Source organism: Epinephelus lanceolatus, chromosome 10, assembly GCF_041903045.1.
Source record: "Epinephelus lanceolatus isolate andai-2023 chromosome 10, ASM4190304v1, whole genome shotgun sequence".
Classification (NCBI taxonomy): domain Eukaryota; kingdom Metazoa; phylum Chordata; class Actinopteri; order Perciformes; family Serranidae; genus Epinephelus; species Epinephelus lanceolatus.
Window position 1 is genome coordinate 15,023,095 of NC_135743.1, and position 25,067 is coordinate 15,048,161.

General features: G+C 41.4%; 1 protein-coding gene across 1 annotated transcript; it reads left to right on the forward strand.

The window, feature by feature from the left end:
• The first annotated feature begins 2,547 nt into the window (after window positions 1-2,547).
• cacng7b (calcium channel, voltage-dependent, gamma subunit 7b) lies at window positions 2,548-23,095 on the forward strand. Its single transcript, XM_033640086.2, has 6 exons — window positions 2,548-2,790; window positions 10,718-10,913; window positions 11,331-11,417; window positions 14,163-14,303; window positions 18,143-18,288; window positions 20,987-23,095. Exons 2-6 carry the CDS (start codon window positions 10,718-10,720, stop codon window positions 21,434-21,436), a joined length of 1,020 nt encoding a protein of 339 aa, XP_033495977.1. The 5' UTR covers window positions 2,548-2,790; the 3' UTR covers window positions 21,437-23,095.
• The last annotated feature ends 1,972 nt before the right edge of the window (window positions 23,096-25,067 follow it).

Consider the following 25,067-nt stretch of genomic DNA (forward strand, 5'->3'; position numbering starts at 1 on the left):
ACCTCCTCCACCCTTCAGCCCCGCCCCCTCTTCCAGCCCCTCCAGCATCATGATGGGACTAATATCCCCATAGAGATCTGAGTTATAACAAGTTGACCTTCACATTAAAATCTCATCAACTTCCCATCTCCCTCTCTGCCTCCGTCTCTTCCTCTCTATCTGTCCTTCATCTCTCTTCCTCTCTGTTGGTCTCTTCTGTCAGCGCTGCACTGTAAATGCTTCGATGCACTGTTTATGTCATTCTCTGTAAATCATAATGTCAGAAATCACTGTTGTTGCTGTTATCTCTTTGATACACCCCCCCAAATGTTGTCTCTTGATACCAGTATCATGTCTTATCTTGTCCCGGCCTCTGCATCACCAGTGTGACCTGTTTTACGCTCTAATAATGGTGTTAAGGAAGTGTCCTCACATTTGATTTGACAGATATCAAAACATTGCATGCCAATTTTCAAAATGAAATGATGTGTGGCTATAACCCCATAAAAATGTCACAAATCGTGTCAGGAAATGTGGCTTTTATTTTTTATATGTATTATGTCTGATTCCTGTGATGAAAATAATTAATGTAGACTTTTTTGTAGTGGCACACGCAGCTCTTTAATAGTGTGTGATGTGTGTCTGACCTGTAATATAGTGGTGAAGGAATTTCACACTTGAGTATTTTAAAGAAAATGTGTGCTGGCAGCTTTCTGGGAAGATAAATCTTCCTCAGTTTGATGTGCTCCTGATGTCGACTGCCTAATTTTAAACTCCTCCACCACAACCTTTACTCCAACCTTGACAGTATCTGCCTTCGTGTAACTGAACCTCCTGCGCTCTCCGGTCGGACTCGTGTGTGCACACCATCATTCACTGTCACTTTGACATGATATCATCCCTCTTCTTCACCGCTGCTGCCTCCTCTTCCTCTGTCTCTACCTCTCTGTCTCTTTCTGTTCTCTTTCTATCTTCTCTTAATCTCTCATTCCTACCCACCCCTCCTCTTCCTCCTCCTCCTCCTCTGTCCTGCCCTGAGGTCAGAGTGTGCTGTAGACTATTGATATCGTTACTAAAAATATAGGATTCCTCCACCAGCCAGCTAAAAATAGACCAAGGGACATGGACCATGGGAGACAAAGGAGGAGGGGGCAAGAGGAAGAGGAGGAGAGGGAGATAGAGGTTACTACAATAGCTGTGCAGCTTATTCATCTGCACTCATGATGTGGTTTGAAATGAATGTGTGACCAGATCTTGAATGAGATACAGCTACGACACAGGGCAGGTGAACCACTATGTTTTCTATTTGATATTTAACTCTGTAAATCTGTGTCATGTTTGTGAATTCACTGAAGTGAAATTTTGCTTTATGAGCATGCTCAAGTAAGTACAGCATTGCAATATGATATTAGAAAACAATTTAAAAGGTGTACCTACAAGTTAGTGCAATATTGTGTTTGACACATGACTGACATGCTGATAATAAGACAACATATACAAATGTGAGTGTAACACCTGGCCATCATCACTGTTACCCCTCTTATACATATTCCTGTACCTGTATTACACTACGAACTTTTACATCCCCCAGACAATAACTGCACAACTTTTGTAAAACAGTTAGATTAATAACATTCAATTCAATTTTATTTATAAAGCCCAATATCACAAATCACAATTTGCCTCAGTGGGCTTTACAGCATACGACATCCCTCTGTCCTTTGGACCCTCACAGCGGATAAGGGAACCCCCCCCCCCCCCCCCCAAAAAAAAAAATGGTATCACAGGAGGAGGATTATATTAATTTTATTTATTTATTTAACCAGAAAAAAATATTTTTTTTAAATACCATTTTTCAGTAGTGCCCCGGCCAAGACAGGCAGCAACATAAGTTACAGACAGATAACACAGAACAAAAATACAAAATGAAAATGTGCAGCTCTAAAACAAGCAATATAAAACACAAAGTAAGACTACTGCAAAGAAGAGCCAAAAGGTATGTAAAATTATACTAGAAGTGAACCATGAAAATGCAGAAAAAAGGGGGCAACTACACATTATTTTACATATTTTTTAATGAATAAATATATATTTATATTTTTATAAAAAAAAAAAATTCTTAAAGCATTCTATTATTTTTTATTTATTTATTTTTTGGCACTGTGTTTAAATGGTATGCCCCAACCCATCATCAAGTCAAATTCCTTGTTAAGTGCAAAGCTACTTGGCAACATGTCTGATCCTAAATCAGGGAGTAAATGGACACGAGGGGGAAAAGTTATAAAAAAATATAATAATAAAACCATTAAAATAGATGATAAAAAATGTGCTTGCACTTTATACTGCAGTGTAACAGCACATTTTACACCAAGCATGCACTGCACATTATGCAACAACTGTATTACTGCATACACATAGAAACATTATTAAAAAAAAGGACACATAAGATGAGAAATTGTATTTTAACATGACCTCCCTCCCTCCCTCCCTTCCTCCTCCCCTCTCTCACACTCACTATCTCCCTCCCTCTCCAGCACTCCTCTCCCTCCTGCTCCGCTATGTCTCTTCTGTAGCCAAAGTAGCTTGCTGAACCAATCCACCGCAGTGCCTGGGACAGATTGAGTGAAAGAGAGAGTGAGGGATTTAGAGGATGGGTAAGGGGGCTTAAGGGAAAACACACAGAACACGGAGAGAGAGAGAGAGAGAGAGAGGGAAGAAGAAGGAGGAAAAAGAGGAGGACCAACATCCACCAAGCCTCCCTGGTGTGAGGTTTCTTGGCTACTGACGTGTGCGCACGACTCTCGTGGCAGGGTGAGTACATTTTATCCCCTTTATTAAAATAACTACAGTTGTGTGTGTCTTGGCAGTAGTTGTGACGATGACGTCTTTTCCCAAACCTGAGTCAGACATTTATAAAATATATGTGTGTGTGTGTGTGTGTGTGTGTGTGTGATGACAGCTGTGAGAAGCGCAGCGTTCATAACGTGTAGCGTGGAGACAGCCGCTCATCTTTTACTGGAGGTATCACTCTTTAATGGTACCTGGAGCAGCTCTTCATCTCACCCAAATGTGTGTGTGCGTGTGTGTGAGTGGCTCACATGTTCCCTGCTCTGTGTTTATCATCTCCAAACTCCGCGTGTGAGTGTGTGTGACAGTAAAAGAGGAGGAGGATGAGGAGGAGGGGGGTTTCTAAACAATCCTATGCGCACATCAGTGCCTCAGTCAGCCCTGTGCCGGGATCCACATCCCGCTTTGCACGCGTGCAGTTTACAGAGAATAATGATCTGCGTGAAAATGGTGCGAGTTTCGGAGTGTGGCCGCGCAGCTCTGAGACATCATGAGCAAACCCACCCATTGAGTCACGATATGTACGTTTATGAAGTCATTTATGCTCCACTCAGTGACTCCGTCCTCCTCTCGGGCTGATTTTGGAGACGCTGCACAGTCAAGGTTGGTTAGTTTAACACAGGTGTAGGCGCATCCCCGTGGTGCGCGTCCATGTTGGGTACTCCTTCCATTTTTTGGGCCAAGGTCTTTCCCTGTGTTAACCTATATCTGCTACATGTACCCGCGCTGTTCCTGCCTCAAACACTCCCTCCTCTCCTCTCTCCTCTCTCCTTCAGCACATCTCCTCTCCCTACCCATCACTCCCTCTTTCTCTTTCCTTCCTGTGAGTCTTAGAGGTGATGTCAGTCTGCAGATTGTGACAGATTAGAGAGAATTAAACCTTTTGTCCCCCTTGTGGCTCCTATCTAACCAATTCAAGCGGCTCATTACTTTCTGGGTGATGGAGCTGAGGGGCCTGTCTCACAGCGCTAAAATGGGATTGTTATCACAAATCTAACAGGGATTTTTTTTTCACTCAATCTCAATCCCAAATCCACAATGCCTGTTCTTGTTTCTCCAAAAGGGGGGAGATGATGTGAGCTCAATACATGGGCGGTGAAGAGGTGAATTTGTTCCCTTCGTTTTTTGTGTCCAAATCCATTATGAACCAGCAGGATGATTTCATGCAGTCTATGAGAGAGGGATGAGGGTGCTGTCCGCGGTGCTGAACGAGTCTGGAAGAGCCACTCAGGCACATCCACTCATTTCTGCTGGGTTGCAACTCCAATTGATTCTCACTCATTCCTGAACACTCTGGCATGTCCTCCAACCGCTGGAAGGTGTGACTGTTCATCTCCTCTCCTCTCTGCTCCTCTCTGCTCCTCTATATAACTTGCCTTCAGTTATTTCATCTGTCATTTCAGTGAGTTGTTTTTGATTTTTGTGGAGATGTTCCTCGAAATCTTTATATCACACTGGCTCATACTCTTGTCCACTGAGTGTCAACAGCAGCGATGGCAACTGCTGGGCCTGTTGTAAGATCCACCACCTCTGATTAAAGAATGAAAATTAAAGAAACTTTGGTGTGAAAAGGTCCAGTGTGTGGGATTTAGGGGGATGTATTAGCAGAACTATAATATAATATAATAAGTATGTTTTTTCTAGTGTATAATCACCTGAAAGTAGGAATCTTTGGATTTTCGTTACCTCAGTATGAGCTGTTTTTATCTACATAGAGAGCAGGGTCTCATCCACAGAGTTTGCCATGTTGCACTGCCATGTTTCTACAGTAACCCAGAATGGACAAACCAAACACTGGCTCTAGATATGGCCATTTGTGATTTTGCGTAGGCCACCGTAGTTAGCAACACTTGAGCGTTGGAAAAACACAGATTTTTTTAAACATAAAACCTGGTCTGTGTGTTCAGCCAGTTCTCATTCTGAAGTCGTCAAATACTGCGGCTTTGTCAGGGATTTCACCATCAGACACCTGACTCAACAAACCCCGGACTTTCACCCGGGAGCCTGGTGCTTTTATGTTTTTCTGACATCCCAGCATTGGTAGAGACGTCCTGGAATGTCAACAGCAGATGTAGGATACTGAGCACTTAACCATAGAGGTGTCTTCTTCTCCAGAAGAAATGGAAAGGTATTTAAACTGGTTAAAACACTGAATGAAGCAGTTTCACTTCACAAATCAGTGTTTCTCCGATGCTGTTTGGTATGTCGGAGATGGGTCACTAGCTCACCTGCTAATGTGTGCTTGCTTATTTCTGATCCAGACGTTCAGGAGGTTTTTACTGGGAGCCGAATTATCTGCAGAGGTCTCTTTCTATCCAAAATAAACTGACAGATTTAAACCAGTAAAAAAAACGGAACAAAACAGTTTCACGTGAATAAAATCAGGCTGCTAACTATGGTGGCCGGTGCGAAAATGCTATCTAGAGCCAGTGTTTGGTTTTTCCACTCTTGACTACTGTAAAACATGGCAATCTCTGTAGACGAGGACCTGATAACTTAGGATCCAGACGTTCAGGTGGTTTTTGCTGGGAGCCAAATTATCCACAGAGGTTTCTTCCCAACAATTACTCATCCCAAGTTGTCACATTATGTAAATGCTTTGTTAGTGGTGTTTCACATCTACATAATAATTGGGCTCACGGTAAAAACCTTCTGAACATCTGGATCTTAGGTTATAAGAGAAAATAGGCGCACACACACACATTAACAGGTGCTGGGCTAGCTGCCCATCTGCGACAAGTACAACAGCAAAGGTGAAACACTGATTTGTAAAGTGAAACTACTTTATTAGTATTTTCACCGGCTTTAATCACCTGGTCAGTTTGGTAGAGGTGTCCTGGAACGTGAACAAGAGATGCAGAAGGATACCTAGCGCTCGGTTAAAACCTCCTGAACGTCTGGATCTTAAGTTATCTGAGAAAACATTTGAGCACACATTAGCATGTGCTGGGCTCAACTCAAATGTATTCATAAAGCATACTTAAAAACAACTCACACTGACCAAAGTGCTGTACAAAAGGAACACACGAGAGGCAACATAACTGTCAGGCACTAATATGCACGTATTCACGTGTCAGAGAAAGCTTCACCAGGGGGACTCAAACACTAATGAGTAAAAGTAGGTTTTGAGCCTGGACTTAAATGAGTCAATGGTGGGGGCAGATCTGATTCGAAGGGGGGGATGCTGTTCAACGCTTTGGGGGCAGACACAGCAAAGGCATGATCACCCTTGAGCTCGAATCTGGAGCATGTAACACCCAGGAGCCCCGGGTCAGCTGACCTGAGGGACCTTGGTGTGGAATGAAGAGTTAGGAGGTCTACAGTAGTCCAAATGGGAGGAGATAAGAGCGTGGGTGGCTATCTCCAGGCCTGGGCTAGTGGCCCGAATGTGACGTGCTGAACAGCATCAGAGAAACACCGACTTGTAATGTGAAACTGCCTTTTTCAGTGATGTCACCATTTTTAAATCACCATGTCCGTTTGTTTTTGAGAGGAAGAAACCTCTGCAGATAATGTGGCTCCCAGTAAAAACCTCCTGACCAGTTAACACTGAAGGAATCCTAACCAGGGAAAGTTTCAGCTGGTTGCAATCTGCAAGCCTCACCTCCAGATGCCACCAAATCCCCTTAAATCTTACACACTGCTTCTTTAAGAATTCCCACAAATCTTAAGTTGTGCCCTTGTGTCTGAAAATCTTTTACCTTTCCCCCTGTTTTTCCATCTTTAATCCATCGTGTTTGTGCGACTGGATTGTTCGCAGCCCATGCTTGTCCCCCTCACATCTGTCTGTCCTGTTAGTAACTCTCTCTGTGCTTCTTTCAGCCTCGACACGGCCTAACTTGTCATTTTTCAGAGGATTTCTCTGATGCGTACCCTTTACCAGCAGCCAGCTCTGTTCTTACACACACGCCATGCTCACAAAAGAAGCTCTATTCATCCCCGGTGCTGCACAGAAACTAAAGCAACTTCTATAGTGGTCACGTCTCGCACAATGGCTGTCGAGATAAGATGAGGCCAGGCTTAATCTTTAAGAGTTTATTCCCCAGCAGAGTGACTGTCTCTGTCAGAATTCTGCTCTTTAAAGACTCAAAGGTTTGTCATACAAAGAAAGAGCAGAAGAAGAATAAAGTGCTTCTCATGTTCAAGTTAATAATTGGGCATTCATTTCCTGTCCTCAAAGCCGTCTCTTAAGTGCCTGATAAATGGTCAGTGTTGAATTAATTAGTCAGACTAAACATGATGTATTTTACTGTACATTAGTATGCAAATAGTTCACTCCAAAGACAGTGACACAGAAGTTCAGTGTTTGTTAGGTATATAATAATTTGGCTTTTTGTGCACCATATGACTGAGACTGACACCAAAGCATCTGGTGAGCTGCAGCACTGTGAACATTTCATTAATAACACTCAAACAGGCCGGACACAAGTATGCAGATAACAGCTCAGCACGACAGCGATGTGCGAAGGTAAAACCTCAAACACACATCTCCAGAAACCTTGAAGCAGCAGCTGTGTTACATCAGCAGAAGAACATGCCTGATTTCACTCCTGTCACTGAGTGCAGGAGCGAGAGTGTGAAGCTCGAGTACACCGCACAGGAGAGGAGTGAAAAATATTTCCTGTTACAGCTAATATCAATTATTTTGTGACAGTAAGGGTCAGACGTTTGGTGTAAAAGCTCCCTTCTGCCTCTGGTCGACAGTTCAGGCTGCAAACAGCACTGTGTGTGTGTATGTGTGTAATGATGTCGGATAAGTTTTCTCGGTGCACATCAGGGCGGCTGTTGCAGTTTTGAATGACTGAGGATTGAGTGTCAGTGTGTGTTTACTCGTTGTTGTAGAGCAGGTGCATCGCTTCGTGCCCATAATTGGGCTCTTCCAGATAGTTATTACAATGTCACATCTCATTTAAAGTGACTGAGGTGGACTTTAATGGCCTGCACAGTCAATGTGATGCTCACAGCACACATGCACCAGCAAAAAAATAGACCAAGCTCCTGCTGAAAGGTGTTATGGTGTTCTTGCTCATTTGGATGCAACATATTGACATATATAGATAAATAAAAATACGAAAAATATTGGCATTATCTATGAAAAAGGTACTACAATAAACCACTGAAGTTTCCTTACACTTTATTGTAGCAGAATATATCTATATTTTTCTTACTGTAATATTGTATGGGCCAGAATATTTGTCCCCTCCTATCAAGCCACTCTTTCCTTCCCGGAAACAAAACATTAGAGATGCCACATTTTCTCGTTTCAGTTTTCTTTTTTCAGTTTTTCAGTTTTTTGGTTTCTGTCTCACTGTTTCATGAACTGAAAATCGTATCCATTTATGACATTAATACAGGGATAAGCAACCTGAGGCTCTGGAGCCACATGCAGCTCTTTAGCCCTTCTCCAGTGGCTCCCTGTGGCTTTGACAAAAAACTATATGTAAATTAACAACTCTTTTTTTTTTAACATTTTAATTTTCAAATTCTATATTTTGCTAATTTTTTCCTAACCAGACTAGCTATGGATTCCAAATTCAAAAAGTCTTGGAGGAAAATAGAGAATTTAATAGTGTGTGTGGACAGATTTGTTTGCTTACTCTGTGAATGCTGCAAAATGAAAGTGCCAAATTATTATAAACAAGCCACTGCAGATTAGTCACCTTGTAGTTAAACATTCCAATGATTGATTTTTTTGGCCAAAAATGGCTCTCTTGAAAGAGGGTTCCCGGTGCAATCCCAGGTGTGGGAGCCCTCTGTGTGGAGTTTGCATATTCTCCCCCGTGTCAGCGTGGGTTTTCTCCGGGTACTCCGGCTTCCTCCCACAGTCCAAAGACATGCAGGTTAATTGGTGACTCTAAATTGTCCGTAGGTGTGAATGTGAGTGTGAGTGGTTGTCTGTCTCTATGTGTCAGCCCTGTGATAGTCTGGTGACCTGTCCAGGGTGTACCCTGCCTCTCACCCAGTGTCAGCTGGGATAGGCTCCAGCCCCCCCGCGACCCTCAAGAGGATAAGCAGTTAGAAAATGGATGGATGGCTCTCTTGATCGGCAAGGTTGCCGACCCCTGCATTCATAGATTACAAATCTGTGAATTTGTTTACAAAGCTGTCCATGAACTCGAGAGCTTACCGCAATTTCAACTCTGATCTTCACTCTTATCAAACTGATGTCACGGTCACATTCCCCTTTTTAAAACCCACCTAAGTCAATTTTCTGTAAAATATTTAGGACCTATAATAAGGAAAAGTGAATATCAGCTCCCAGGTCAGTATTTCATAAATAAAATAATTTCTTAGAAAATACTAGAACTTGTGTTTAGGTTATGTACAGTCTTTGCTAATTTTCTTGTGAGTCACTTGTTTTGATCTGTTTCTAATTATTTAGGTTCAAATTACTTTTCTTATCAGTATGACTTTTTGTGTAAGAATAATGACTTACTAACATATTAAAAATTATATTCAGCTTACGTTTCTTTTCCATGACAGCTCAACTCAAAATTAAGGGATACCTGTGTTAAGCCATTGCATATTCTGTTATTATTTATAGCTACTTGTTTTTATTCATCACCACTGGCAAACGCCATGGCTGGAGACATTACGTTTTAGGGTTATCAGTCTCTCTGAAACGAGTTATTTCAAGAACACCTTGAGGGGAATTCTACAAATTTGGCACAAACGTCCCCTTGAACTTAAGGATCAACTGATAAGATTTTGGTGGTCAAAGGTCACTGTGACCTCACAGAACCCAATTTTTGGCCATAACATAATTATGACAAAACTTCACACAAATGTCTAATAGGATAAAATAATGAAATGATGACATGTTAATATCCAAGGTCAACTTTACTGTGACATCATAATGTTCTTGGGTGTCCATCTTGAAACTGTGCTGGGTTGAGATGTGTGTGAAGCCTTCATGTTTTAGAATATGTAGCTTCTGTGCAGCAACATCCACATTTGAAGCATCATTAACTGTCATATGAGTCTGATCAGACATGGTTGTAAAATGTAAGTTGACCGGCTCACAGAGGCATAAAATCACGGTAATCCTAGTTTGTTAATGTTCCTTTTTTATGTGCTATTAAAAAAATCTATCAATTAAAGGTGGTGCTGTTAGTACTCCCAAATAAATGACCACCAGGTGTATAGACCTGGATAAATTAACTAAACTAAAGTGTAAATTAGAATAAAAGAGAAATGCAAAAACAAAGTCTGAATAATGAAGATACGAGGTCAGCTGCATCACGGTAATGATCCTCCCAGTGTAACGCATAATGTGCTGAATAACTCAACAAAATGAGGGTGATTATAGTAAACACAAACCCACTCTGTGTTCTCCACATTCTCCATGACTTGTCAAGCCGATGATACTGAACAGCGGTCCAGATTAAGCTCAGGCTAGTGGCTGAACAATAACACACATGAAAACTCACAAATGCATACAGACAGTGTGCTCAAAGAATTTGCAGTGAAGTCTTCCCCAGTCAACCAGAACTAAGTCACAGAAAGACCATGTGTGAGTCACACAGGACCTCTCCTCCCTGTCCTGATCTGTGTGTGTGTTTCTGTCGCTCAGTTTTTTAAGTCCTGGCTTAAGTTCAGTGTTTCGCCGTGAAATCTTCATCTGTTGCGTTGACTCCTCGCTGACCTTTAACAGGATTGGTCACCACCGGATGTGTCGCTAACTCATCTTTAGCTGTAACAAGGCCAGACAGGAAGATGGCCAGTAGCTGTTTGCATGTGTGCACGTCACGTCTGTCTCGGTGTGTCCCCCTGCTCCTAACGACCTCCCTCCACGATCCCATCAACATTTACCTACATTTGTGTTATGCAGTTTTGACATGTAATTCTTCCTCTCCTCTAACACCCTTCCCTCCCTCGTTCTGCCCTCCAGATGAGTTCGTGCAGCAGCCGTGCGTTGACCATCCTGTCCACAGTGTTCGGAGCCTGCGGGCTGCTGCTGGTGGGGGTGGCCGTGTCCACAGACTACTGGCTGATCATGGTGGAGGGCATCATCCTGCAGCAGAACCAGAGCATGGAGGTGAAGATGGCGCTGCATTCAGGCCTGTGGAGAGTTTGCTTCGTGGCGGGTAGGCAGATACGAAAACATGTTTGAATATTCACATTCAGAAATTAAAAGGCTGACTTTAAAACACACACACACACACACACACACACACACACACACACGCACACACCATTCAAACAGTGCTGCTGTGTGTGTGTGCATATGTCCACATCATCACAGCAGCGACAAACACACAGAAACCAGCAGAGTGTGAGAGCAGTGAGGAGAGAAAAGAGAGAGGAGAGCTTCTGGCCTCCAGAGTCATAGCTGTCACAAAACATGATCGTTACCTGTGAGCAGCACTGCAGAGACCCACATGCTTTTCTTTTTTTTTTCTCTTTTTTTTTGGATTTGTTTTGTTTCCTCATGCAACACTGACTTTGATCCTAAAAGCAGAGCCCAACTTGTTCCTTGTTTTGTTTGATGCGTTTTCTCTCAGGAACAGAAAACGGGAGATGTGTTGCATCCGAGTACTTCACTGAACCCGAGATAGAGATCACCACCGAAAACACTGCAAACATCCTCAGTGAGTAAAACATGCAACAGCCCGGTGACATTACACAGTTATCTGCTGTATGAGAGGCTCTGCAGAGTCCCCCTGCTGATTGATCGAGGGTACTGAAGTTTGAACAGATCATTAGAGCTGCATCTATTACTGGATAACGAGAAAACTGATTATTGATTTACAGCAGTGGTTCCCAACTTTTTTTCTTGTCAAGGACCCCTAAATTGCCACACATTAGGTCAAGGTCCCCCATTCGATAAGATTTTGCTTCAGGGACCTCCATCTGAAAAGGTCTGAGTTGATAGATATGATTAAGACCAGAATTCTACAGTTATCAACCACAGTTGAGGAGTTAATTGTGGAGGAAGTGAAATCTATGATCACTTTTATGACTCTTATTCACATTGGGCTCAGTTCTATAGTGAATTGAATAGTGAAAAATAAATTATTCCCCATTTTTGGAAGCTCCACCTGGAACTCCCTGAAGGACCCCTGGTTGAGAATCACTGATATACAGTCATTTTTTTAAAGGAAAATTTACAAAATTTTCTTGTTGCAGCTTCTTGACTGTGAGAATTTGTTGCTTTTTCATGTTTATATCACTGTAAACTAAGGCTGCATGGTATGAGGAAAATGTGTGATATGAAGTAACATTGAATATCGTGATAACAATAGTATATTTGTGATCAATAGATAATAATAATCAAGTGTTCTATCTTTCTAATGCTTTCAGTATAGTGCTAAAATACAACAAATCACTTTTTTGAATTAAAAAAATAAAAGGAAATTATTTCCTTTTATTCATATATTATTATATATTGCATATATTATTATTTAGAACATTAAATTAAACACTAAAAATACCAAAGGAAAAAAAAATCATTGTTACATTTTATAGTGCAGTTTTCTACCGATACTCTTTCTCAACTAATTAAAAAAAGAAAAAATCCCTGAGGACAATCTCCCAGTCTTTTGTGAAATTGACATCACAGTGAAATATAAAAAAATAAACAAAAACAAAAACAAAAAACACGATATTGTGCAGCCCTACTGTAAACTGAACATTTTGTATTTTTGGCTTTTTGAAGATGTCACCTCTGACTCTTGGAACTGTGGTGGACATTTTGACACTGATTTTATAATAATCAAGAAAATATTTGTCAGATTAATCGATGAAAATGGTCATCAGTCAGTTTCAGCCTCTGTTCTCTAACAGTAATCAGATGAACTACACTGACGTGATTCAGAAAAGATCATCTTCATAAACAAAAATATGGCTTTAACAGAAATACCTGGTTGAAGTAAACGTAAATGGTGAATTCTTGTAGGCCGTGATGACATTTGTGCATGGTAAACAGAGCATCTCAGAAACTTCCAACATGGACTTGAGGTGTGACCACGAGTGATCTGGTGGGCAATCTTTATCTACATCTGCTGCGGTAACCATAGTAATACCGCAAAACCAAACCAAGTGCCCCAGGAGGCTAGAGAGGTATGAAATATATATGTAACTTTATATTTTCCTTGACTATAACCCAGAAATGAGCTGGCATTTTACGACTGTTTTATGAATGGGTTTTGGGTTAGGTGCCTGAATTAAGGTCTGTGGTTCACACAAGCGTAAGAGACTTTCACATTTTGTTCTACAACATAAAATATGTCTGGTGATACCCCACTCATGAACTTTGAAGCTTCTGTGTGTCTTAAAAAAGGCAGTTGCTTACAAGTGGATAAATGAGACTACAGAATGTCATCACACCGAGCTGTACCAAACGTGGCTTCACAGTGTTGTTATGATGGTGACGTTAGGTCTTGCCACCGTAGTGTAGTTTGTTTATAGCTTAACATTAGCTTTTTACTTCTGGCAATTGCATGTAGGCTTCAATGATCATGAAATTGATGTTCAATTGTGAAGATTATCTTGCTGATCAAAAATTGCAAGTATCATAAACTTTTGTTTCCCACAGAGCTTATTTTTGTCAGTAATCAAAAATCCAATGGAAAAATCCCATAGGCTGTTTGACAAGGGAACCAGTGCGATGTTAACTTTCATGTCGGCCTACAGAAAAACGTCATACAATCACTGATGACCTCTCCTTTCTACCTCTCTCTACCGATGAGCTGACCAATCTGAGTAGCACAGAACTGCATGAACACAGTTTATAGACTTCTGTATTTAAAAAAAATAATAAAAATCATCCGCAGACTTCAAAGCAAGTGTAAGGACAGCCTTTGTAAAAATGTAGTGGAGTCAAGAAGACGAAATTTGTCTTTCAAATAAGCTGGAGTCCAAGTAATACGTTTCCAAAAAGTAATACTCAAGTATTAGCACACGACTCCTGACCCCCGGTGCTGACTCCATGGCTACGGCCTTGGATTAAACAATTAGTGTAAAGATGATGTTTCTCTGTGATCTCACAGGTTTACAACCATGTAGCTGTGTTCTGTTGTAACATCCTGACACCTTAACTCTGTTTAGTTAAAAAGCAACAAGATGTTTCACTGGAAACACTAAATCTGAGATATGTCCATACCCTGTGAAATGTAAACCATTATAAGAAAGGAAGAAATTTTCCCATCTCACCATTTAAAAGATGAAAGTCACGACATCTCCACATAATTGGCTTTATATTCCAGACTCTACTGCCTCAGATTATATTAACTAACACTTTCAGAGCTCCAGAGACATTAACATTCACCTTTCCCAGCAGTGTAAGGACACATTACATCAGCTGTGTTTAACACTGTGACCTCTCCTCCCTACAGAGATGGTGCGGACGGCCACTCCCTTCCCGATGGTGTCGCTGCTCTTTGTCTTCACCGCCTTTGTCATCAGTAACATCGGACACATCCGGCCTCAGCGTACCATCCTGGCCTTTGTGTCCGGCATCTTCTTCATCCTCTCAGGTGGGAGCCATTACTCATGTCCTGCTGTCACCGCACCTTCACTGCGTGATTGATTACAGCAGCCTGGTGTGTCCTGTGTCACACGTGGACACACTCCATCACAGCTCTATTTTGGGTGCGTGTTGCAGGTGTGTAGGCTGTCATGAGAGCAGGTGATGATTAGTTTTCAGTGTGGGAGTTTCCTGCTCCTCTGACTTTGCATTACTTTGGATTAAACAGGCTTTATGTGAGAAATTATGAGCTAGGGATTGTGAAAACTCTGACAAGACTGAAATACTCTCATAGCATCATGGACAGGCCTTTCAGCTTCATTTCCTGCATTAGTGCAGTTAACCCTCTTGAACAGCAGGTGGCTGTAATGCTCCCATCTCTCATCCTCAGTGTGTAGTAAAGACAGTCAGGAGCCAAATTGGAGCTCATGTTCTCTGAAGGCTGTTTCACATGACACGTTTTAGAAGGAAGCAGCGCTGCAGAGCTCAGAGGAGCATCAAACGTGGGCCGCAGCGACAGCTCCTGACTTTGCCGTGGCGGGGACTTGCTGATAAAGGGTGGAGCAGAATAATAGGTGTTATGTAACGGGGGTTATGTAATGTTTATAGCCTGCGCTGGAAGTGTCGCAGTGTTTTACTTTATGAGGTATTTTGATAATAGGGTGATAATAAGGGGCAAGTGTATCAAATTGCTTTTCAGCGGTTAGATTCTCTGCAGCACTGAGCCTCACTCTCTTTCCACACACTGCCTTCCCTACTCCCCCCCTCCTCCCTCCGCCTCCCCCTCCTCTCTTGCTCACTCAGCTTCTTAGATTTCTTTGCTTTTTCTGTTTCTCCCTTCTCTCAGTCACTCTCCTTCCTGCCCACACCTTCATTCATAATATAGTCTTTCAGTAGTCACAGTGGATGTGGTGGTGTTGATGTGAGCATATTCTGCTGGCATCACTGACACGCTGGTCTGGTAAATATTGTAGTCTGGGTCATGTTCTGGGTGATATTACAGAATTCATAGTGAAAAAGCACAGCATGTAGCCACAGCTGTTCAAGCATGGTTAGAGCTTTATATTCTTACCCCACAGACATCCTGCATATGCATGTGTACTCGTAGACGCATAATTTATTTCTACGTCTTCTTCCTTTTGTCTCACCCACATGCACACCCTTTCTTTTCCTTCCTCTGCTCTTAGCGTGCACGTGCATGTGTGTGTTTCCTACAATTTCCTGGTGTTACTTATTTAGATAGAGATGTACTTCCTGTGCAGGATTGGCAGCAGCATGGTTTCTGCATTTTCTATGCTTTTCAATTTTAACCCAACAACACAGTCTCTTAAACAAGCCGTTCATTGCAAAGGACATAACTGCTCGACAGCCTCATGGTACATTTGAATTTTGCAGCGAAAGCTAAAAATACTCGTATTTGCTATTTACAGCATGTAGCTTTCTTTGAATATTGATTCTTCAATGTTGGCCATATGTTGCGCCTCATGCATTTAACATGTTGGAGGCAGAGTGGAGAGCGTGTGGGTGTTCTCGGAGGAGGGGGTTTTAATGTTGTATGTGTTGCTTCTGGGGGAAAACGGTCGTTGAAAGCTGATTCTGGTTTTCCATACGGTATATGAAAAGTTTACAGTGTATGCTGCATGTAGCTTCTTAGTAATGGACTTGAAGGTGTGTCAATCTGCTTTCATGTTTTTACTTCCTTTCAGTCTTTATCTGTCTTTTTTTGAAACATGTCTTTATCGTGATTTTCAAGAAGAACCAAATTATACAATTACAAGCTCAGCTGTTAATCAGTATGATGTTACATTGAAAGTACTTTGCTCTTGGGATAAGTAAAGGAAAGAAAATTAGTTTCTTATGAATGCAGATCTGCAGGCAGTCCTGTCCCCTAGAAATTCCATTTATATACTATTAAGTTTTTTTGACCTGACGAGAATCTGACTGGGATCAAAATGTTGTCTCTTTACTTCAAAGAATGTATCTACACAATCACAATATCTGTATCTGCAATATGTTCACTGACATTTCTGATTTTCCTTCATTTTTCTTTGCCACATCCTGCAGTGCAACATCTGCTCATAGCAACTAAAGCATGAATAAACTCTTTTGAGGGTTACATTTAGGTACTTAAAGCATGTAGTTAAGGTTTGGGAAAGATCGTGGTTATATGATTAGAAAGTCAATAATGACTTTAAGCACGAGAAAAGAGGAGTTTACTTTAACAGTTAACCGTAAACCCAGTGTTTCATTAAGCTGAAAGTGAAAATGGCTAACTTTGTTAAACTGTCTCCTTTCCCCAGTGTTTGAAAGTAGTATTGTTTTTGGTGTCGCTGTTGCAAAGACAACCTCATCGCTTTCTGTTTTTCCTCTAAGTCTCTTTTTATTTTGGTGGGTAGAGTTTCCTTTACAAAGAACTCATATTGATACTCCTTGGTGACTAGGGAGAGCTACCAGGAGCTACCAGGAAAACAAAAGCACTGTCCTCTTTCTGTTTTCATTGCGCAATTGTTGACACACTTCTTAGATCGAGTCTTCATTTTCCACTGAAATCGTATCTGGTGGCTGACAGACTTGAATAACGAAAGCGAGGCTTATAGGGAACCAACATAAACACAAATGATGTTATTATTTATGCAATCAAGATTTATTTCATAATGAAATGCTTTAACTTATAAAGCAAAAAGTTTGTCTGTGTCCTTATTAACTAGAGTACTTATATCTCCTAAACCTAACAGCACACTGAATAAAAAGTATCACTTCCTGCACTTGGAAACTCTGCCAAATACAATCTATATGAAATTGTGTTTCCCTCCAAACTAATTTTGGCAAAACAATTTAGTAGTGTGGAAATGTGATTTTGCATGAGACAGGGTTGCTGCAGGCAAGGAACAAAGCCACTTTCAGAGTCCTTCCCAATACACACACACTCTCACACACACACATTCTTGTATTTTTGTGAGAACCTTCGTTGACATGATGCATTCCCTAGCCCCTTACCTTAACCTTAACCATCACAACTAAATCCCTAACCTAACCCTAACCTAAAAGTTATTCTAATCTGAACCCTAAAAAAGGCTTAACCCTCAAACAGGCCTTTGGAAAAGTGAGGACTGATTAAAATGTCCTCATTTTGCAAAAATGTCCTCACTCTGTTGCTAAAATACATATTTGGTCCTCACTGTGTAGCATGTACAAGTAGACACACACACGCAGTTCTGTACGTCTATCTTTGTGAGGACCCTGACTAACATGATGCCTTCCCTAACCCCTTATCTTAACCTTCACAACTAAATGCCTAACCTAATTCTGACTTGAATCTTAAAACCAAGTCTTAACCCTCAAGCAGGCCTTTGAAGATGTGAGGACCGACCAAAATGTCTTTCTCTCAGAAATGCCCTTACTTTGTTTGTTAAATGTGTTTCAGTCCTGGCCATGTAGCAGACACACACACACACACACACACACACACTAAGGACATAAGATACAACAAAAGGACAAGTCAGAAGGTCATCCAATTGCCTACAAAATTGCCTACATAAAGTCTACATTGTTTTGCTTCTATGAGTCATTCTTTTCATCTCTGCAGGTCATTATTTTTTTATCTCTTTATCTGTCATTATGATACATACACACCCTCTCTGGTCTCTCTCCCATCTCTTTATTAAAGTTGGAATTTTTGAGGCTAATTGCTTGGTGTGGTCACTCCACATCCCATTGCTCTCTCTCAGTCTCTCTCTGTCTGTTAAACTCTCGCCACACTGGTGCAGCTGTCTCTATTGGATTATAATGACCTCCTGGGTCTCTCTGTCTCTCTCTGACTCAGTGTCATTGTTAATGTGCTGTGTGCAGGCCTCAGTCTGGTGGTGGGTCTGGTGCTCTACATCTCCAGTATTAATGACGAGGTGATGAACCGGCCCAGAGAGCCCGAGCAGTTCTTCAACTACCACTATGGCTGGTCCTTCGCCTTCGCTGCCTCTTCCTTCTTACTCAAAGAGGTCGGTCTGGGCTGTGTGTGTGTGTGTGTGTGTGTGTGTGTGTGTGTGGTAGTGATGAAAAATATATGAAAGAGTGTGAGAGAATGTGTGTCTGTCTGAAGGGCATCAAATTTGGTAGGGACATTAGGAACATGTTCCCATAAATATGAAGTGACTACTGAATCGTCCCTGGCAATAGAGTGCTGCAGGAATGAGTCCTAAAACCAGGAAATGAGTTTGCATTTTACCGCTCCCAGTTCCCTCATCTCCAAGTCAATTGGTTTTTTCACTGGGTTTTTGGTGAGATGGCTGAAATAAGGTCTATGGTTACCACAAGCTTAACAGACTTTCACATTTTATTCTACAAAATAAAATACGTCAGTAAAAAAACGCGCTTGTACCGAGGCTGTAGGTTTCATTTGCGGGTTTGGGGGCCCTCTTCCAGGAAATTTCATGCGTCAGTTTATGATGGAAATGTCTTTATTTATTGTAAAGAAAAACACAAATTTCAAGCCATAGGTGACAATTCAAAATATAGAAATAGGCTACAATAGAATATAACACAGTGAGTTTCTCTGTTTCTCTGTTATCTCTGCTGATTCAACACATGTCACTTTCCCATCCTCCATTGTGTCTTCTGTTCGGGGAAGTAACCTCTTTAAATGTACATGTAACACCTATTCACTATGAGAAGTCAGTTCATTTTAATTTATTCATAAATCCCTGGACTTCAATAGCTCATGTGTGTTTCAGCAAGATATTTACTAATGTTGAGAACTTTCTGCACGGTCAAATTATGTCCCAGATATCTGTGTTCTCTAAGAAGTTGAGAATCAAGTCGTAATATTACAAAAATGAACTTTTATATTAATGAGAATAAAGCCAGAATGTTTCAAGAAAGAAAATCTACCTGCTGTTTTGTCTGCTGGGCATTACACTTTTGTTCTATTGATTTGGTAGTTTCCCCTTCAGACCGTCTGACAGACACACAACCCTGTTTGGGACTCTCTCTATATGAGGCAAAGTTTAAGCGGCTGTGCACTGCTCTTCATTGGAGGTGGAATACCAAAACTAACTGACAACACCTCTGATCAGACATAATAACATAAATGGACATGATTTGTCCTGTATTTTCATGTACAGAACGGTTAGTATGAGGATAATACAAATGAGTTTGCCGAAATATTGGTAGGGACATGTCCCTACTGTCCATATGCAAACCTATGCTCTTGACTTGTAGCCTATATTTTGAAATTTTAGAAAAGACAGTTCTTAACAAGTGGCTAAATGAGACCACAAAATGTCATCACGCCGAACACGGCTTTACAGCCTCGTAGTGGTGAAGTTAGTCATGTGACCGTGGTGCAGTTTGTTTATAGCCTTACATTAATGTTTGTAAACCTACGCCCTTGACTCGTAGCCTATATTTTGAAGTTTTTACGCATCTTATAAAAGACAGTTCTTAACAAGTGGCTAAATGAGGCCACAAAATGTCATCACGCCTAACTCGGTTTCACAGCCTTGTTGTGGTGGCCGTGGTGTGGTTTGTTTATTGCCTAACATTAGCTTTTTACTTCTGGTGATTGCATTTATGCTTAAAGAATCCTAAGAATATTATCTTGCTGAGCAAAATATACCTAAACTTCTGGTTGCCACAGATCTTATATTCTGCAATAATCCAAAAACCAATGAAAATATCCCATAGACTTTTTTTTATAAGGGAACCAGGGCAAAGCTAAATTCCGCATCGGCCTACAGAAGAAAACGTCGAGACTGCAGCTCCGTCACATAGATGTATATGAAGGCTAAGTGAAGGAGACACCATCTTTACCTTAACTGTTTTGTGCACAAAGACACTGAACAATTTGCATCTTGTATTGATTTAGTAAGGGGCAGTGCATTTTATTTTTTCAGTACGAGATGATTAAGGCACCCTGGTCCATATTCGTTATAAGTTGTAGATCAGCGTAGCGAAAGGCAAAAATTAATGCCTAAAAATGACCAGCATACAGGAAATGAAGTGTTTGACGCTTCAAATTTCCTCAGGGGGGACCTCCAGACGCCCCCTTTAATATGTGTTCCCCGAAGTGTTGAAATGAAACCTGTGCTCTTGGTCTGCGTGCATACATATGTTACACACAGATAATATATTTTCATTTCTATGGTATGAGTGTTTTTTTCCTGGAGTGTTGCATGCTGAGTGTGCAGGAAGGTAAGGTGATTGGTTTTCTGTAGATATGGTGAGGCATCAGTGGTTTGTGGGAGTCTGTGTGTTCGTGTGTGCATCCATGCGTGGTGATGTCTCATATGAATCCTCTGCTCATACCCCCCACCACCACTTCTCCTCCTGCTGCTTTCCCATCATCAGCAGCACTGCTCTTAATGTGGTGCAGTGGACACTAACCTCCTCCCTCCCTCATCTGTTCTCCGCACACTTGTCTCCGTTCTTTCTTTTCCAATCTGTTTTATGGGCTTCAAGCGTACCCTCATCTTTCTAAATCAAAAGCACACACTTACACCTCTCTACTTTGTACATTCCTTTTAACACTTCTCACCTTTCAGTCACTTTTAATCTAATTTCCCCAGCCATCACTTGTTACTGCGTCTTTGAAATTTGTCTCTGAACTCAATTTATTTACGCGACTAAATGCCTCTCTCCCTGTCACATCTTATCACCCCCTCATCTCCTCCTGCTTCCTCTTCTCACTCACTGTCTCAGGGGGCTGGGGTGATGTCAGTCTATCTGTTTATGAAGCGCTACGCCGAGGAAGAGATGTACCGCCCCCACCCTGCGCTCTACCGCCCCCGCCTGTCCGAGAGCAGTGACTACAGCGGCCAGTTCCTCCACCCAGAATCCTCCTGGCCTCAACCGAAGCGAGGCCGCAGCACCTCTGAAGCCTCCAGTGACATCTCCATCCAGCTCAACCAGGCACCACCAGCACCCCCCAAAAGCAGCCTCCAAGGGCAGGGCAGCCCACCTTCTGGGTCGTCCTCCGCAGGGAGCTACCAGATGCCTCCACAGTCTGCTGGCTACCCCACCACGCACACCCTCACCAGGTCGCACTCCTCACACCCCCAAGGCCAGGCTCTCCCCATGGCAATGCCTCCATCACCTGTACCTCCCCCTCACTATCACACACACATGCACATGAGCGCCTCCCCCTGTTAGGAAGCAGGAGCATCGGGGAGGGAAGAGACACTGACTCCTCATAATCACGTACACTGTACATTTAGCTGTGGATGAGAGTTAATGCTGAGCTTAGAGCACAGATCATGTGAGATGAAGTGGAGGGAGAGGTGATCAAACATAATAAAATGTAGCTTTGGAACAATATGAACCAAGGACAGAGGAGGTGTTGGAGAGTAAAAGGAAAGGTTTAACAGGATTGTGGGGGATTTGACAGAAACCGTGATGGACACAGAACAGTAGAAACAGGAGGAAAAGAAAAAGGAATTTCGGGTTGTCATAATGGAAAGAGGCAAAAAGAGTTTCCTAGAAAGACTTTAGAGGTTAGGTTGAGTGACAGAGGAGATATAGGAGAGGGAGTGTGAGGCAGGGAGAGCGAGGGGCTGCGGTATAATACAAGATACTGCAGTGCTGCAGGAAATTTGTATGCACTTGGAAATGTACAATGCAAAACACTGATCACAAAGACTGAGGATGCACATAGTTTTATACATACATAATTCATAAAAATACACGGAAAAAGGTACCTTTTTTTACCAAAAGGTAAATGTGGTTATATTCTTGTCTTCTCTGAATTTCTTACATCATCAGTCCAGTTTCATAACTCACAATGTCAAAGTAATATTAATGATATTATTAATTAAAAAAACATTAGTTAAACAATAGAGTAATTCTTAAATGAGAACACTGTATGTGAATGTTGTTAATCTTTGTAAAAAAAAAAAAAAATACAGACAGACAGAAGTGGATGATGTTCTGAAATATCATAAGAGCAAATCGTCATGTTTTACATATTTGTTTAAGATACAAATTTATAAAATTCTTGTATATAAAATTGCACATGAGGAGTTCTATATAGCTGTTGTAAATTATGAATGAAGCTTTGGCACAAGTCACATCAAGAAAATGTCTGACTCATTCTGCTTTGGATGAAGACTCTGCAACAGGCGCACTACAACCAACAACGCACCCTGTGGATGCAGCGCACGCTGGTTTAAAGGAGGAACCACCCAGTGCTGACACGGCGGTCTGATGCCCTCTACTGGCCACTGCTCCGCACTGACCCTGGATCAGCTCTGGGGCCCAGGTCACTACTTTTTCATGCACTCTTCCTTCCTCACTGGTCTGCACTGTGTGTCAGGTGATGGTGCAGCACAGATGAGTCAACGGTGAATGTCAGGAGCAAGGAGACATTTTGAACTGCACATGGATCAAGATTTATGCTTTAAAGACTGGTTAGATGTATTTTTTAAAAGCTTCAAAGCTGTTTATATATATCTGGAAATCTCACATGGTGAAAGTATTAATTGCATTTGCACTTACTGCTCAAAGGACGATACCACTGTTAGTGAAATTCAGGTCCTCACTATGTAGACAAAGTATTTAAAATGTTTTTGGTGACAGTGCATCCTGCTAAAGGTTTCTAGACTACCTGAAAATATGTTTTGCGCTCTCTTGTAACTGATACAACTAATGATTAATTTTATTTTCTGTTAATCAGCTGATTACTTTCTAGACTGATCATTTTGTCTATTAAATGTCAGATAATAGTGAAAAATGCCAAGTTGATGTATTTAAACAGCTAGTTTTATTTGATCTGCTATCCAAAAGCAAAAGATAGTCCTTATTCCACCCTGTGACAAAGGAATGCACCGAATACTTGCAGTTGAAAATCTGGCACAAGCAAGAGTTTAGAATTTTGCTTTGAAACTGACTGAAATGGTTGTTTTGCTATTATTTATTTATGTTGATGGACTTACGGTAATTGATAAATCAGGTATTTTCAGACGATCCCGCATGGGTCACAGTAGCGCTTCCTTCAACATCACAGTGTAGCAGACTGTGTAGGACGTTGTAGGATGTTTTAGCCAAGCACTTTAACCAAATATAGTTATATTGTGGGCATGAATGGATCAATAAATGAGCTTGCAGGCTCAGGAGTCAAGAGTGCAGGGCACCCCCTTGGCCTTCACCTGCAAAGTGTCACTAAAATTAACACGTGTGGAGCAAGAAGAGACTCTAAATGACTGCAAATAGACACAGGGAGGCTCGCAAAGATAACAAAAGGGGTCAAAACAACCACAAAGAGACACAGAATGACAACAGAGAGAGACACAAAACAACTTAAATGAATTAAAACAACTACAAACAGGCATAAAAAGACTGCAAAAAAGACACAAGGAGGCTCAAAACAACAATGCAAAGGGTCAAAATAACCTCAAAGAGACACAAGATGACAAGAAAGAGATGCAAAACAAATTCAGTTAGATTCAAACAACTACAAACAGGCATAAAAAGACTGCAAAGAGACCCAAAACAACTTCAAACAGATTCAAATGACTACATAGAGACACAAAATGGCCACAAACAAAAAAGTAAAAAACTACAAAGGAACACAAAAGACTACAAAGAGATGCAAAACAACAAAAAGAGGCTAAACAACTATCAAGTTTATCTGTGGTGGGGCCTTCTGCGTGTCTGTGACCAGGGGCCCATTGTCTTGTAATCTATAATAATTGTTTTTGTTGTACATAATGTATTTTCAGATGCTCTAGAACCTTAATGCACTTCAATACTATACCAGTATCTTTATCTTTAGACAAGCAGGACCTGTATATCAGAAACAGTCGTATCTTAATTTAGAATAGTTTGTTTGTCTTTGAGGCACATCATGCACAGGGATACGTTAAAAACAATATATCTCTGTACTGAGAATTAAACCACCGTGTCATTGTGTAATGGCTGGTTTTCATTATCACTGTGATGCTGGAGAGAGGGAAACACACAGATGTCGTACAGAGGATGTGTGGAAGAGAAATCTTGAAGATGTACAGGGGAGTATATGAAGTGAGATCATGGAGATATCATCATATTTTGGCCTTTTGCAGGGTTTTGTTGTGCAGGCGTGCCGCTCCTCAGCACCACCCTGCTTTTTGCTTATGCAGTTGTACAAATTCACACTGAGGTGAAGCCTGGTGTAACTGCAGCGTTCTGTTGTTGGCTCTGCTGTTACAGTTAGGGGGTTAAGTGCCTTGCTCAAGGGCACCTCAGCAGTAGCTGCTGAAGAAGATCAAAGTATTTCCCTTTATAGAGTTTTCCCAACCAACAGGCATCTAAACCATGCAGTTAAAATCCAGCTATCTAACCTTTAGACTGCTGCTGACCCCGTCATGACCTTAGTGACTGTGCACAGCTGCCCTGTTTCTCCCCTCACATCACTAATTTCCATTTTAATTTGTAGAACCATTCGATAATCCTTCGCTGCATCTTAGACTGCGGCACTTCTTTCCTTTTTCATCTCTGTACCTCTTTGTTTTTCCCTCTCTACTACCCCCAGCTTCTCTCTTTGCCTCTACATGATTACATAAAAGGGTGTAGCTGTGCTTGCTTCCGCATAAAGCCCGGACTTCTTGCACATGACCGTCTTTGCAAAGAAAAAGAAATGGGTAAAACAAATGCTTTTCAGTGCTTCAATGGAACTGACGCTGTATAATCTTGAGTTACATAATTCAATAGCAGTTGTGATTAAGATCACTGTTCTCGAAAGTGTTGACGTCTGTCACTCACTTTCTTTAAACATGAATAAAACTTTCAACTTGGGTTCATTTCACAC

Coding starts and splice junctions, on each gene's coding strand:
- cacng7b (XM_033640086.2), top strand. CDS start 10,718: ATGAGTTCGTGCAGCAGCCGTGCGTTGACCATCCTGTCCACAGTGTTC. Junction 10,914..11,330: donor GAGAGTTTGCTTCGTGGCGG/GTAGGCAGATAC, acceptor GTTTTCTCTCAG/GAACAGAAAACGGGAGATGT. Junction 11,418..14,162: donor AAACACTGCAAACATCCTCA/GTGAGTAAAACA, acceptor TCCTCCCTACAG/AGATGGTGCGGACGGCCACT.